The sequence below is a fragment of the Apteryx rowi genome, unplaced genomic scaffold (assembly GCF_003343035.1).
Source record: "Apteryx rowi isolate R43461 unplaced genomic scaffold, aptRow1 scaffold_30, whole genome shotgun sequence".
Classification (NCBI taxonomy): domain Eukaryota; kingdom Metazoa; phylum Chordata; class Aves; order Apterygiformes; family Apterygidae; genus Apteryx; species Apteryx rowi.
This window is the reverse complement of record NW_020449419.1, coordinates 1,344,623-1,357,273: the sequence shown is the minus strand read 5'-3', so window position 1 is coordinate 1,357,273 and position 12,651 is coordinate 1,344,623. Positions and strand designations below refer to the sequence as shown.

General features: G+C 42.3%; 1 protein-coding gene across 1 annotated transcript in view; it reads right to left on the bottom strand.

Annotated features, from left to right (window-relative positions):
- The window catches only part of ANK3 (ankyrin 3), a 207,430-nt gene extending 196,792 nt beyond the window's left edge, over positions 1-10,638 (bottom strand). The window contains exon 1 of the mRNA XM_026069950.1: positions 10,525-10,638. Within this exon, the coding sequence (XP_025925735.1) occupies positions 10,525-10,638 (114 nt within the window). The remainder of the gene's footprint in view (positions 1-10,524) is intronic.
- Positions 10,639-12,651: the final 2,013 nt, after the last annotated feature.

Here is a 12,651-nt window from a genome sequence, read left to right as displayed (position 1 = left end):
ATTAAATAAGTTGAAGATCAAACCAGTGGAAGAGTTGGTGGGAGAAATCCCTACTCTTTGTTGTTTAAACCACCTGGAAGTTTGAGTACTTTTATGTGGGTAGCGTGTGCTGAGCGCGCAAGACATTTATTAAGCCATTTTTAAGCATAACCAGGCAGTCAGAAATTACAAAAAAGGTAGGCACAAAAAAAAAGTCAGATATGAACATCAAACAAAATACATTCTTTCCATCAGTATTAAAAAGTGGTGGCTGTTCCTCAGGCTGCCCTACTTAGAAACTTCGATTGCGCACCCGCTGTTGTAAGAAATGTTTTCCTCTCAGCATCTTTTTAATCTTTTCAGACTGGTAGAAAAACAGCAGTCTTTAGTTATCACAATTTTGATGTTTAACAGCTTCAAAGTGCTGGTGGTTTCAAACTAAATCAAGTGGTAGGAGAAACTAGGACTCCAGGTATCCAATGCGTTCTCAGATTCTCCTTGAAGATGTTTTCTTCGCTTAGATGGTAAAAACGTAATGAGGGAAGCTTTCCTCCCACCCGCTTCTCAGCAATATTTCAGTATGGGATGTTTTAACTTTTCAGAGTCATGGGTAAGAAAAAGAAAACTGTCCACAGCCACACTCCAGAACACACTGCCTGTGGCTGCCTGGCCAAAAAAAGCCTCTCAAGAGAGGCATCCTCAGCAGCACAGGAAAGCAATGCATTTACTTGCACATAGACTGAGGCTCTTTTTAACTTGCTTGCTGCACCATAAGGTGCTTGGTACATGTATCTCGTCTCTTGTGGGATCTTTCCCCTCGGGCATGGAGAGCACTGCAGGATTATTTGCCTGTGCTTCACAATCTAGCTGAATAATATTTGCTCCAATTTTCCTACAGTCTGGGCATGAAAACATTGTCTTCAGCACCAGAGATGATTGCTAGATTCAGACAAATCTCAAGTAGGCAGGAGAAGAGGTTACAGATACTCCCATCTTCCAGACACTGATATTCGCTCACAGGCCAATGGTAAATTTAGCCAATGAGATGGTCTCAAATGCTTAACATTAAGCCAGTAATTAATGAATGGAAAAATGATTACAGCTTCAGAGAGATCATGGCAGTGTCCAGAAGGACTGATGATGTACTTATGGGGAAAAGAAAATGTTGTGTGGTAGAAAACAAGATTATTCAATCTATGAAGGGATCTCACCTAAGGCTATGAATATTTGAAGAATACTCTGATTACAACCCTGGAAAAACGGCTTAAAACTTTGTACATAATTGGCCACAGTCAGTGGCTCAGCTCTACCTTTGCCTTCTGTTAGTATAGCGCCACTGCAACCTGATCTCAGGGAGTGCTGTGCATATAGGTACAGTGGCTAGTGTATCGCTCTGCTTCTCTACATCTTCCAAGAGATCGTCGGAAACCTTCAAATGAGAGCGTGGGGCAATGTATGGGACGTGCTGTTGGGACATCCAGGGAGCCGGGAGAATTGCGGTTACCTGAAGGAAGTCAACAACGGAGTTACGTGAAGTAATCCCCCCAAAATAAACCGCTGTGCTGAACAGAAAGCGAACGTCCACTACAGGATCCTCTACCAACACCAAGATGGACAGCTAAATGTATGGCTTATTACAGGGTACAGACAGAATAGCATAACTGTGCTTTCTCATTTTAATACTGCCTTTAAGGAAAGAACTTTTGAACATACACAAATCATTGTGTGATTTGATATCTACCTTTAACTGAAAGGTAGATAACAACTGCACTGACTTGTTAAATGCCCTGGAGCTCTGTAAGCTCAAAATGTGATATGGAAATTGTGGTGATGCTGTCACTGGAAACATTTCAGCAGAAAAGCAGCAGAAGTTTGAAAAAGACCATTTAACTTTGATCTGTTCTATTTAATGACTTCTTCTTTGAAATTGTATTTCCATCAAAAAAAAAAATTAAAATCCCTTTAGGAATCAGCAGCAGAAATAAAACAGAATCACACAGTTAACGACACTAACAAAGAAACAAACGATTTATAACCGCCCCCACAGCGCGCACATGAAAGCGCCCACCACGCAGCACCTCGGGCCGGGAGGTACCGACCCCTCTGCGGCAGCGTCCCTCGCGGGATGGAGCCGGGCCGGCTGCCAGGGGCCCAGGGAACCAGCTCCCTCCCAAGCTCGGCCCCTTCTAGCAGCATGTGGCCTCTCGCAGCACAGGCGGGGGCTCGCCGGGCCCATGCCGAAATGCCAGGGAAGCCCAGCTCAGGGCCGTGGTCGGGCTGGCACGGGGCAGCACGCGGGGCGGGGGTCATGCCCACCTGCCCTCCTGCTCCCGCCCTCTGCGAAGGCGAACTTGCTCACGCGGCGGATGCCTGAGGCGCAGGCGTTGCAGCGTATACTTGCAGAGGGCACAGTTTTCGTACGCAGCCAGAACGCTGCTTCCACGGGCAGAGCGCAAAGAGGCCGTGCAAACTGCTGCTCATCCCCAGCTTGGCAGACCACTGTGCCACCCATGAAGATTTGCATTACACCCCATGGTTACTCCTCAACACTAGGGAGCCGTGCAAGCATCCGAATTAAGACTGGTTACTAGCTGCTTGTAGCCTGTCGGAGTTCAAGGACGATCACCGTGCTTACTTTTCAAACATGATTACGCAAAAACAGCTACTTTAGCAGTTACTGGAAATCCCTCTGCTGCACTCAGGACCCAGCGACTACCTGCCTCCTCCTCTGACCTCCCTCCCAACGCTGCTACTCCAGCGGAGCCTGGCTACCTAATAAAAGCTGTTTTCAAAAGGCGGAGGCCACGTGGTTAAGGACAGGGCCGCAGACCAGAGCTGAGCCTACAAGATTTCACAAAGAAATGGATATGTTTTTCTGCATTCAAAAATATCTTCCCTATTCTACAAAGATGGATACAATGAAATATTATATCCACACCCTGTCTACGCATATGCATTTAAGGGGGCATTACAAATATAAATGAGCATAGAATATGCGAATATAATTTGAACTCATTTAGTGACCAGTGATTTTCAATATGCACCAGAACCGGGAGCTGGGGAATCCTGTTCAGAGGATACAAATCAGTTTTCTACAAACCATTGCCGTGTGCTTGGCAGAAAGGTGAACAAACAGACGCTTGCTACTTGATTTCAAATGACATTGGCTCAAGTATCAAAAGCGACACACACGTCCCTTCCTTTACAAGGGAAGCAAGAGACAAGATCAGAGTCTTTTTGCCTTTTGTACAAATGACTAATCCAAGGGGGTGAAACATCAGGCTCACCTGGGACCCTTCCCGTCTCCCCACAGCGACGGGGTCACCAGAGACACCGAGTTTCACGCTTCCGATGAGGACGTTGTGGCGTTAGCCTCCACCAGCACTGCCACACGCATCATGTCACCAAGCGAATGCAGGCATCGCAGCTGTGTACCTTGCCAGGACGGGCTGGGAGACACCCCTCAACCTAGAGCTTCATTTCCTTCTCATGCTCACGCGTAATCAACGGGTTAACAGAGGCCTTGGACAGTACTATCTATATCAAGAAGTAACTTCTGTAAAGTCCCCTTAATTCCAACTGAGTAAATACAGAGTAGGATATATTCTGCATAAACTGAAATATCAGAATTCGCACCAGAAGAGACTTCTCTTTTTTTTTTTTTTAAAGGCTTCTCTAATTTTAATTAAATTAAAAAAAAAAAAAGGATAGCATTGAGTTATAAATGAATCCTTTCTATCCTGTCCATTTCTCTAATTATGAATGATTTTCAACAAAAGATTAAGAAGATAAAGTGAAGAACACTAAAACTGAGATTTAAAGTTGCTGCATAAACTATGATGGCACAACATTCAATAGACACAACAGCTGCCCAGTAAACTAAAACCCAAAACTGTGAAATAAAACACAGATGAACCAAACAACATTTAGGTAAAATACATCATTCAATTCATTAAAAAAATCTTAGAAGCTTCCAAGATGAAGGAGACTGCAGTACAAGTACTGTATCCTTCTGCAACAACAGCAGCAAGATAAAGTTTTATTTCTGGTACTTAATGCAAAGGCTTTAAACTACTCGTGTACATCTCAGCACTAACAACCTTACTTGGGATGCATTCACATTACTAAACAATTCTAACTTTCTAAATAATGGGGAACTTCAGCCCACTGCCAAAATTCTGATTTTTTTTAAACACATAACAATAAATTTTCTTTTCATTTAACAAAACAAGCTTTTACATCAATCTAGTTCTCCTGTCTACACTAGTTTTACTTGAATAAATACTAAAGAAACACTTAACTGCATTTCCTTTTCAAACCATTACTATTAAGTGATTTCAGTCTCTCTAAAAATAAAAACAGGAGCTGACCTCTTACATGGAGATCAGTAACTGGCCGTCTCAGAACAGGGGCCAGCCAAGGGGAGCTCCACACAAACCCCATGCATTAGACAACAGACATATCAGAAAGATTTCTAAAAGTGTTATAACAATCCCAAGCATCCACGCAGACCACAGGGCCTCATTTTCAGGATATCTGAACGCCCAAAGCTGCCAGCTGAAGCTGGCGAGACTTGCGGATACTCAGTGCCTTTGAAAATGAGGACATTGCTTTAAATTGTCTCACTTATATGCACTGAATTATCCTCTGAAGGCACCTATCTTTTTCCATTAAATATATAGGGCTATAGTCTAAGTTAGATCACTGAAGTCAAGAGCAGTGCGAGGCAGTCGGATCGTCCAAATTGGGCTCATTACCCAGGGGGCCCCCTCGCGTCCCAGTCGAACTGATAAGCATCGTTTTGTAGAGTTGCTCCAATGCCTAACAGGTTTCCAACCTTACAAATACCCTGGGCCCCATCAAAATCTTTGCGTCTCATTCTCTATTCCCTTATAAAACTGTCCTTTGCTAGCACTATTGCCTCTGTCAGGAAATCCCTGTTACTACTCTGCCAGTGATCTACACAGCTAAACAGCCACACAAATTACAGAAAAATAGCAAATCCAGTCCTTTATCATCATAACTCCCATTCAAAGCAATACAGGAAAACTTAGGACCTGCATATGGATTTTTTATTTTTTTTTAAACAGCTCGAACTTTTTTTTTTAAATTGACTATTCCTCCATTTCTTTCCCCTTATCTACATCACATATATCAACAGCCTAGTTCTTTAGTGCCTGTTAAAGTCTAGCTGTAGCTAGTACTCAGTTTTCACAAGTGCTCAGTCAGTTCTACACCCCTGGACAAATATTTTGATTTGCAATAACAAACGTTTAGTGAACAGGCAAGGGGAATTGCACGCAAGTGCGTGCAGCTTATTGTCAGACCATCAATCCAGGCAACTCAAGAGCATGAAATCAGCAGTGCTTTGACTTTTAGCTATTAATAATCATGTAAAGATTTTTTTTAATACTGTTTACCAAATAACATTCTTGAACTTTATTTTGCTTCAAAAGCATCCATTTTCCATGGAAGAGACATTTCCCCTTCCCCTCAGTTCTCCCAGAAAATAAATAAAACCCAGCCTGGGTGGAAAAGACAGAAGGATAAAAGAGTCCATTAGTACCAAGCAGGTAAGATGAAACAGTATTGATTTATGCTTCCTGAGAGTCCAGCTCTACATCTAGTCATTTAACAATCTTCCTGCAATGGAGAGATCACCCATTGTCAGTCCTCCCTCTTGCATCTCCTCCCACCGAGAGCCGATAACATTAATTAAGTATAGGGTGGTTTGTAACACAAGCCGACATATGCGCAATAACTAATATCCGTCCACTGTAACAACACAATCCTGGACAAAGGGGGGAAGACACAGAGGAGATGGACAAAGAGAAAAGGGTAAATATTTTAAGCTTGCCTAAATCAAAATTTTTCCTGAGTTTATAAACAAGAAAGTAACACTGACCAGTGCCCACTTCAAATGATGCTCCAGTGCTAGCTAAATAATATAGCACAGTCTTTTCAATCTTTTAAGAGTTGTCTTTAAAGGAATTGTTTTTATCAGCTGAATAGAGACACTCTTTCACCACTAAATCCCAAGCTGGTAAGAATTCACCATTGCTAGTAGATATCCCATCCACCAGTGCCTCTTAGATACCTGCCAAAATGCCCTTTGGTTATTTTAGTTTATTTGCCTGTGACTGAGTATCATGTCCAAAATCAAGAACATGATCCAAATTTTTCTAGCACCTAGGAAAAATTTCATTAACTTCAACAGCCCTTCTTTCATTCAAGCCCTAATCTATACCTGCTTTTCATTTGCCACACAAATGAATCCAGATATTAGATCAACATCTTTTTTGTCTTAACTTGTATTTATTCTGACCTGTCTAGATTCTACTACTGTGAACTTCAACCATTCAAAAACTATGAAGTAGATCTTGACAATCCTGAGATTTGTTTAAAAATGAGATTAAAAAAATGGGGATTTATAGATGGGGATTTGTATCTGTTTTCTGAGTTTAAAGCCTCAAGGCTTTCATGTTTCAGCCTTTACCTGAGAACTATTAGGCCCTTGTTGTATGTGAAAACTGCACCAGTTTCAACCTAAATTGCTTCTTAAACCATAGAGCAACCCATTGTGGGAAGACTTGCCCATTAGAGAAGGAATTATCCTTGTTTTCTGAAATCTGTTTAATAGTCATAAACTGAAAAGGCCATTGGCATTGCAGCTAGTCTGTGCACAGACTTTTGCACAGGTTAATGGAGTGGGGCGCAGGCGGTGACTCCTTCCAACCTCCTGAAACACATACTGAAACCTTGGCACGGTTGAGTCCCAAGAGAGCTAAGGGGGCTGGAAGTAGCGGGAGTCTCGCAGCCAGGGGATGACCGAGCTCCGCGGGGTGCTAGGGCTCCCAGGAGGTGTTTCCGGGAGCGCTCACCATGACGGCCCCCACAGCCTCCTCCCTGCCAGGCCCTCGCGCGGTGGGCAGCATAACCAGCCYGGGAGCCGCACAAGCTCCTCACAGCCCCACAGCTACAGGCTGGTCCTTCCTGACACACTATTCACGTTTACCCATTAGGATATTCYAGAGCAGTTTTTCCAGCATGCCTGAAAGCTGTAACACTTCAAACGTGATGAGACTCGCAATGGAGTTAGGGGGATTTGCAAGGTTGGCATCCATTACTTTCCCTGCTGCCCCCAAGTTTGCGGCAGCAGAGGATGTGACGGCAACAGCCTTTAACATCTAAGAGATGGCAGCAGCCAGGCTTTTCATGATGACCATGCTGTTTTGTGTTCCCAAAGAACATGCTAGTCCCTGAACACTACACGCAAATGGAAACCACTTCAGCCTTACTGAATATTRTATAAAACATAAATCATTGAGTATGTGCAAAAAACAGTCCTTTCCTTCTACTGTGTACTGAAACAGAAAAAAGATTTAGAGATTTCACCTTTATTTTAGGAATAGCACTGACTAAGCAACTAATTTCTTTTGAGACATTGTTACAGGATAAACAATTTCTAGTTCTCACAAACCAAATTATGCACGACAGAGTGGCACTGCGAGGAATTGAGCAAATCATCACATCAATCACTTTTATTCTTAGAGGTGGTTTGGTTTGGTTTATGGTTTGGTTTAAGGCTCAGGTCTGCCTTTGGGTGGGCTCAACCTACTTGCAGTGTAGGACACTGCACAACCAGCCAGAGGGAGAATTTGCCTCTAAGCTACAGCTTAAACTTGAACAGAATAAATGGGAAATCTGTAAAATACAGGTCTTTCAGTGTACTCGCTTCATTTCCTGGCCCCATCCCTTTGCCTTCCATGAGTTAAAAGTATTTAAGCTCTGAATCTTCGCAAGTGTCTTGAATTCAAGCAAACAGATAGCGTGGTGGGCTCCTAGCGCACAGAAGCAGGGTGACTCCACAGAGGTAAATGCAGCAATTTGGCAAATCTCAGCTTAAAATTAAATGGGACTGAATATAACACAGGGTGTTATATCCAGGGTGATGTTTGTGTGTATTAAAAAAAAAGTCACTCCTCTCATACAGGATTGAAGCAAGCCTTAACAGAAACATTATTACACTGTAAATTGCTTAACCAGTCAGAAGCTGTGAAATATCACCTCAGACTGCAATCCTAAAACTACACAGGACCATAAATCAGCGTGACTGGTGCCGGTCTCATCAAGCCTGGGTGCTCCCGCAAGCCCTACTCTCTAGCCATTGGACGCCTCGCTCGCCTTGCTGTATAAATCAGCCAGAGACGCTAGCGCTCACTGCTGGTCCAGGGTGAGCGGAAGACCCGAAGGGATATTGCCGTGTGCTGCTCAGGCAAAGGGTTAGCTTTGTGCAGCATCATGTGACCAGCAAAAACCCCAAGCACCGCTTGCTGGTGGGTGGTGCAGAGGAACAAGTGACTCACAACTCATAGTGGAAATATTGGGGGGAAAAATGTTTTAAATAGTCAGGAAAGTACAAAATGGCAAACCACAATTATTGGACTGCCTACGCCCCCCCGTACTGGGTGGCAAAACTGTATCTTTGCTATGAGAAGACTGATGCCCAAATATTTAAATGTTAAGTGATACAGCTGCTGCTTTTTGTTTCATTCTCCTAGTAGCAGATTCAGGGCACACAGAGGCAAAGTCCTAAAGAAATTTGGAAAGAAACTGGAAAAAGCTACTAAATTCATTCCAGTAAGACAGGAAGGAAAAAAACGACAAAAGCCATCGGTGGAACGAAAGATCTCTTTTCTGTCTCACTCTTAACACATAGAAATAAAACCTTGAAAAAAAATCCACGCATTTGAAATTAATAGGTTGATATTTATCCATGTGCCACACTGGTTGCTAAGAGATTTCCTTTCTACAGCACCGTGTTGTATAAACAATAAAGCATTTCAGGCCACAAAGCAGCCGGCTCACCTCACCGAACCAAGAGCCCCTCGAGGCCTCCCCCACCCCCGAGGAAGTCCGAGGAAGCGCCCCCCACAAAGACGCGATACAGGCGCGGGCAGCCGCGCGACTGCCAAACTTAGGCACATGAAGTACAGCATGGGCTTCCTACATCACGAGCAGGGTTGAGTGAGGGACTATCCCTTTTGACTCAGGTAGACATGGGTTGGGAGGCCAGATCCTAAAATTCTCGCTGCTATGGTCAGTTTGAGCTGGGGGGGAACTGATAGCTACGTTACAGACCTGCGTATAACCAAACAGCAGACAGGAACAATATTACTAATTCAGGCCAGCTTCCAACAGAAAGGCCTCAAAATCAGCCCCAAAGGCAGAATCTTATTTGCACGCTTTCACTTATACTGGAAAATGATTCAGAAGATCTTTACGTATGCATTCACACAGGAAAAATAACCCACAGTTAACATGCTGCAGTACAATCCACCGCAGCCATCTAAACAGCCTCCTAATATGTTCCCTGGAACAGAAGGCAGTGGGTTTCTCAGTGCTTTTCATTACGGACAGCACTGCCATCGCAGAGAAATAAGAGAAAAGGGCAGGGAAATGCTGACTCTTGCCAAACCGGGAGATGCACATATGTCAGAGGAATCTACATGTCATTTTGGAAGCACATGCACCACTTCTCAGAGCATAGCAAGATTATCCAACCCCCTTAGGGGGATTTCACAAAGGCACAGAGAAATACTACATGCCCAGGTTTCTGTTAAGACAGTCTGCTTCTTGATATGTTCTTAAAAATTTGTAATAAAATACAATCAAAGACCAAGAAATCATGGCAGGGCCCTATTTCTACAGAGCAGTGTGTAAGGTGTCATTTTTAAGGACATATCCACAGAGCAGTCAGAGTGGCTGGCCTCTTTATCGGTCATTATGCCACAACCCGTAACTATTTCAGTTTTTACCTTGGAGAAAAATAATAAGACTTAAATCTCACAGAGGGTTCTCAGCTGAACAATGAGCAATGCAGCATTTACTGCATTTTTAAAGTCCTGGTGTGCTGGAGGGATTTCTGCATCTAAGACAAATCTACAGCAGAGAAAAACCAGGCTCTGATCTCAGTCACATATTTCCCTAACAAAAGAAAGTTGCTAATAACAGATTGCTATAGCTTGATTCTGTGAAACGGTTCATCTTTAGGAAAAAAGAAACAATGGAACATCTTATTTCTGTAACAACATCCCAAAAATGGATTCAAACATGTGACAGTCCCAACACAAAGAAAAATAAATCTGCTTCCACACACATTTCCCTTAAGTGCATGTATGTAAGGCTAAACTATTATTCTGTCAGTTAAACCTACAAGAAAGCTCAGCATTTAATCTCACATCACTGTTACAAACTATTTTCAACTTGCTCACAGACAGTTTGCATATCATGGTAACACAAGTGATTTATCTGTGAAATGAATGCACACCTTCTGCATCATCACTGCAATCAACTAAGACCCAATTAAACATTCAACTGCTTTGCGAACCCCACAGTTGCGGTTAGCAATGTTATCTTACAACGTTAAGAAAAAAACTCAGACAGCCAAGTTACACCCCAGACTGAGCTTTGACAGTTCAATTGCAATGGTAAGAAAATTAAAACAAAAGAAACCCTGTCAGAATTTGGCACAGATCTAGATACCTTTTTCTTCCGATCCCGGGATTTTTTCCTTTGTTTTCTTTTTTTCTCAGTTTCGTCTTCAACATTAATTTCTACATCCCTGTTTTTCTTTAACTGTGATGCTGCGTGAGCCATAATGCATTAAAAATCCTTTACAACAATGCTCCCTTGTAAAAGGTGATTTCCTCGGGCACCTTTAACCAGCCCGCACAGCAACCGTTCCAGTGATTGGAAGGAAATCTGTGACCAGAGCCAGGAACACAGGCAGGATTCAGGGATCTCACAGAAGCTTGCAGTCACTACAAAAATACATGCTTGCAGATTTCTTCCTATACCTTTCTGTACCTGAACCTTTATAAAACAGTGCAGCCATCGTAATGCATTTAACGTAATGAAAAAGACAGCTGGGACAGAGAAAGCTGTATTATGGCTGTATCCCCTGCCACCAGCTGGAAGTGTCTAAGTGACTCCACTGAAGGGGGAATGCTGAAAAGGAGGGCTTTCTATTAAAAAAATTCCAGAACAATAACATATGCAGTATTGTATTTTCTTCACTAATCCTAAAGCCTATTTCTAAAATCTCTTAAAAAAAAGAGAGTAGATGATTTACATTTCTCAGCTAGTTTTGTATGGTAAGTCATTTAACCTATAATGAAATGGAGCAGCTCCTACTTTAGGTTAACTGCTGACGGTGACAAAAAATAAAATAAAAATTTCTTTTTACCATGGAGACCCTGTCTGCATTATGTAGAAAACAATGCAAGCATTGCCATATCTTAACAGTGTGTCCTTTATACCCATTTTTCAATTACATTACATTTTGTGAAAGAGGATTACAGAAAGCCCTGTTGTCTTTTTTCTTTTTTTTTTTTAAACATACTTATTACAACACATCATACAGAGAGAGAGATGCGATCATGCTAGTGTGAGAGACAGGCATTTAATTCATGGGAGATTTCCCGGCACCATTCTTTCATGTGGTCAGAAGAACTATTTTCATGTAGTTAGAAATGTACTTTTAGGCTTTTATGTCAAGGCTCACTTCAATCATCTTACTATTTTTGCCACCTGAGTCCTCAATGACTGCAGCTTTTGAATATTCATTATGGGAGGTAAAATAGCAGCAGTATTACAGGCCTGCAGGAGGATCTTTTACTAGTACGAACACAGAGCAAGCATCTAGTAAATAAGGAACCATATATATTTTTTTCTACACAAATATGAACAATCAGCAGCTTGCCTAGAAATTGCTGATTTTAACCTTTCCCAGTATTCCTAGTAGTGTATTTTGTAGTAACAAAGACCAGCATTTTAAGGCGGTCTGATTCCTTTAAGGACTTAGTCTCTACAAGTAAAAATGGTAATTTCAGATGATACTAACATATCTTTGAGGGAAAAAACAGAATTTGCTGTAAAAATAAAGTTACATTTAAATTTGAAGTGCAATTAGCTAAATCACATTGAATCTTCASAGCATAGCATAAAATCCAGAGAGGTCTCATGAGGCTGTGAACGTTCCTCCCCAGAACTGGAGATGTCTTCTGAGGCCAGGTTGTGAGATCCAGTAAGTGACATGCATCCATTGCATTAGTTTTCATGTGACACAGCTAAAAGTAAAATTACCTTATAAATCTCAAAATCAGAAACTACTATGAACACATTGTTGGTTACCCAAAAGGCAGCTCAGTGCACTGTCTGTCTGCTCTTCATGGGCTAATAAATTAAGGCTCAGAAGTTGTTTATTTTGGGATGACGTTTAAGAAGCGCTGACAGATGGAGATCAGTTATGTGACCTTAGGGACCTTTCTTCCCGATACAGTAAAATCACAGATTCCTACCTGCATCTGAAACTCACTGTACCTACAGAGCACCACGCACCACCCCCTACTCCTCCTCCCCTCCCAAACACTTCCAAAGACTCACATAATTGTGTCTTTGGATGGTTGGGGAAGGAGGAATGCTGCACTTCAGCAATACGTGGTTTTTCTCTAACCAAAAGTAAATCCCCATTTCTCCATGTGCTAAAAGCTTGAATAAACATACTTCTRTTTCTAAAGATGCAAGCAGTATAGCTGAAGGACACTCAAGAGTATGCTTTAAACTGTAAGGCAAGGAAGGGTATAGTCAGGCAGGCATCTGAACTCAGGC